We start from the raw sequence: 4062 nt of genomic DNA, 5'->3' as shown, positions 1-4062 counted from the left end.
AAAATCTCAAAAATGACCAATCGAATTGCACTATTATCCTTGAACCAACGACCTTCCTAATAAACAATAGGCTGTGAACCAAATGAACCCAACCGGTTCGGTTCATGACTAAAGCAGTACAAATACCAGATTACCCCTAACAGTTTTTTATATGTACACACACCCCCTCCCTCTATCAGACTGTTTATGTTATTTGACTTTCTTTCCTGAGGTTGTAAACCCAGAATTATCAAGTGTATTTTGGTTCAAATCTAACTGGATTATACATTGTTCTAAGATGTGTTCAAAAATGAATTCTTTATAAAAGTTTCTGAATCATTAGTTGATCTGGTTGTTTTGTTGTTACTGGTCAAGCTTCAAAAACTTTAGCAACAGAGAGAGAAATAGTGTAAAGCATTTGGGAGGAAGCTTTTCTTTTATTTTTTTGCCTAACCATTTCAGGTGGAGACAAACAATCATGGAATTGCTTTTTCATGTGACATTGTTACATCAAGTCAATAATTGAAGATAGATAAACAAATGAAAATGCTACATTAAAGCGAATAGAAGGGAAAAGCTTTTGAAGAACGACCTAACTTGTAATGCTAGTTTTTATTCATGTCCGTCTAATGGTATTTGATAACTTTTTTTGGAAATTTACCATAGATGACTTGACAAAATTTGATGACCAGATTGTTAGAGGTTCTCTCACTCCATGGAGAAAGATAAAGATAGATTTTCTGAAGGATATGTGAAAAAAGTCAATTTCTCATGAAAAGTAGGAAAAAAAAGGATTCAAGTTAAGAGATAAATTTATAAGCTGAAGGGATGGTCAGACCAAAAAGAAGAAGTTGAAGGGATGGATTTTAAAGATGAAGAAGTATCATGAAAGAAAGATACTACTAAGTCTAGGAATTACCAACAAAGAAACGTATAGCAGCGCTGAAATTGAAAGATCAAATTTTATGTGGGAATTTGAAAAGATAGAAATTAATATGAAATGTCATGAAAAAAAAGAGAGAAGATGAAAGTGAAAAAGAACACAAGAAGGCATCTTGAACATTCTAATATTTTTTAATTAGTAATAATTGAAAACAAAACTAATAACTCTTGAAACAAGAATACTTTTTGAGGGCATATTCCAATCGAGGTATGATGATTAGGGGTAAGGATAAACAAGGTGAAATTTCCAGCAATAGAATTTTTTATCCCAAGCTTTCTCACAGACAAATCTATGAAGCGTGCGGGTAAATGAAGCTCTAGTACAACCAATACTAATCCGGCAATAGAATTTTTTGATCTAACTTGACGCAGAGCTTTAATTGAACAAATTAACGGAGGAAAATGATTCAGTTACCTTCACCGCGTGCGATCATTTAACTTATCTAGATTTTACTTGACATTTTCGACCGTTAAGATATGTTCACGTTTATTTCTCGTGACCATTCAATTATAGGGTTTCTACCCTTCTTTCAGAGTTAATAGCAGTTACCATTTGTGCCCAGATCGTATATCCCGAATTCCATGGGAATACGTCTCTTGTAACCGTTAAGGTTCATTCACCCTTATGTTACTCTATGGTTCGAAATTTAAGCCAGTTCTGACTGGGGTTAATGATCCGATCGTGATCAAACCCAAACTAGTGTTGTTTTTCCCTTATCAAAATCATACTAAGACATACTAAGGAATTTGTATCCTCTACTCATCTGGAACGCCACTAAGGAATCTAATCTAATGATAACTTGACTGATATGTTCAGAAGACGCCTCTCTAAGGCCCTGATTACTTCTTAGCTTCTTAATCGTGTTTCTGTTGAACCGGGTGTCAGATTCAGCTTCAATACTTGACTTAGTGAAGATACGTTGGATGGACCGGTTCGAACCAGCAGTTGGGTATTTCGTGTAAGAATTTCAAACTTTCGTTTCCGGATTGGGGGACAAACCTGGGTAAAGAGCGGTAATGTTAACATGATGATTACACGATTAACACATTTATCGATGCAAATATAAAAGAGATTACATGATCAACGCGTGTCATAAAGCGTTTAATATCCACGTCATCACAGTCGTTCGAGGTAGAATCATTTTCCGGTGCTTTGGATATCCCTCACACGTGTAAACCCTGAATGCAGATGCGTCAGGTATATTCTTTTGTATTTTTAGGAAAAGGAGCCCCTCACTAAAAATATTTATTGACTTGGCTCAACGAATATTCGTACTAAATTCCATTCCACTTGCAAAATAAAATTTTTTGTACTCTCTGAGATTCGTTTCGTATAAATATCGTATACGGCTTCCCATTTGAAGTCGAAGTTTCAAGCACTCCACTCTTCTTTCTGCTCTGCAAAAGCTGAAGAACAATGGCCGTTTGCATGAGAACGAAACGAGTAACAGATCCACTCAGCGATAAGATCAAAGCGTGTCTTTCTGGAAAAGATGATCACTGTCATACGAGCTACAATAGCAGTGGAAGCGAGCATTCTCCTTGCCTCTCCGACCTCGTCCATGGCTTCTTAGAAGATGAACTCGACGTATCAAACCACGACGAACCCTCCGATTCAAACCGTGATACTTTGCTTCAGGAAACAGTTGATGCGATCGGTAGTTTGCTCAATCCATTTAGCGATTCCAATCAGTTTCGGATCTGCCTCTACACTCTCGTTTCCAAAGCGGTGGATGATTTCGCCTGCGTAAGATCTAATATGTCGCTTTTCAGGCGAAAGGTGATGACCTATCTAAGAGATGCCGGTTACAATGCGGCGATCTGTAAGACAAAATGGGAGAGTTCCGGCGGACTCGCCGGTGGAAACTATGAATTCATCGATGTCATCAGATCTGAAGGAGCGTCGCAGCAGAGGTATATCGTGGATGTCGATTTCTCAGGGGCGTTCGTGATCGCTCGGCCGACGGTGAACTACGATTGCTTATTTAACATGTTGCCGAAGGTTTATGTAGGTGGAGCAGAAGAATTGAAGCAGATAGTGAGATTAATGGCGGATGCCGCGAAAAGATCATTGATGAGCAGAGATCTCTCTCTGCCTCCATGGAGGAAGAATCGCTACATGTTGAACAAATGGTTCGGTCCGTACCGTAGGACTGTGAACCAGGGTCCAGCCACGGTTTCCTTTCCGGTCGATTTAAAGAATCCAAGCGTCCTTTGCCGGTCCGTTGGGTTCGATACCGCTTCAAACCACATCAACCGGTTCGTCTTGCCGTTGCCGGCGACTAAAACCAGATGAACACAGAAATTTGTGAATAGTGTTTTAGGGTTTATTGATTTGGGATTGATCGGACGCGGCGCGGAAAAGCAGGTTTTTGCCGTTGAGGAGTGGTGACGTGAAATCGTCCCCTTTCGTCCTGTCGGAAGTGACGTGTTCATCGGTTGAGGAATGAGGAGGCCATGATTGGGCCCTTGGCTTTTGTATGTATTTCGTAGGAAGCGACGTCGTTTTCTTCTAATTTAATCTATGGGAAACGGAAGGCGACGTTTGGATGTGAAGCTGCGGAATTTTCTGAGAATTATTGTGGTCCAAGATGTAGCTTATGCATATCCTTCCAACTATTATGTCCTGGACCATAACAAAGTGCTTAAGTGCTGTTGATCCAGGCTATTCGAAACGTTAAATCCAACCTTGATTCCTTTTATTTCTAAACAGCGACTCTGATTCTAACCCTAAGTTTGACGTATCAGATCAATTAACCTTGAAGTTATGCGTAACTCTTATGTTTCTCCATCATATATTCAGGGGAGGGTTCACCTCTAAACATTGATGAGATAGGGGATCACCTCTAAACATTGATGAGATAGATCCCCTAAGTGTATGATAGCGGGTATGAGAGTAGCATTATATGGACGGAGCAAGGATTTAATGTTTTGAGAGGAGGGGTGCGAAATGAGGTTCTATAGAGAGAAATTTTACTGCTACTCTCAAAGGTAAAAGAACCAGACTGACCTTGACAAGTTAATTAAAGCCTGAGGGGAAGAGAATCAGAAGATATACTTGATGAAAAAAAGAAGAAAGAAGAAAAACATAATACTGAAATGAGAAAAGGAGTTGTTATTTGCCGAACAAGTTATGTGCCT

The 4062-nt window shown here is 39.2% G+C and overlaps 1 protein-coding gene across 1 annotated transcript; it reads left to right on the top strand.

Annotated features, from left to right (window-relative positions):
* The first annotated feature begins 2301 nt into the window (after window positions 1-2301).
* Window positions 2302-4062, top strand: LOC149018993 (uncharacterized). The gene has a single exon (XM_089154460.1). It carries the CDS (start codon window positions 2339-2341, stop codon window positions 3215-3217), a length of 879 nt encoding a protein of 292 aa, XP_089010586.1. The 5' UTR covers window positions 2302-2338; the 3' UTR covers window positions 3218-4062.

This window comes from Hakea prostrata, chromosome 4, assembly GCF_041222555.1.
Source record: "Hakea prostrata isolate BN-2017 chromosome 4, UWA_Hpros_2, whole genome shotgun sequence".
Taxonomy (NCBI): Eukaryota; Viridiplantae; Streptophyta; class Magnoliopsida; order Proteales; family Proteaceae; genus Hakea; species Hakea prostrata.
The sequence above is the reverse complement of the archived record's forward strand: the minus strand, read 5'-3'. Positions and strand labels throughout refer to the sequence as shown.

Coding starts and splice junctions, on each gene's coding strand:
- LOC149018993 (XM_089154460.1), top strand. CDS start 2,339: ATGGCCGTTTGCATGAGAACGAAACGAGTAACAGATCCACTCAGCGAT.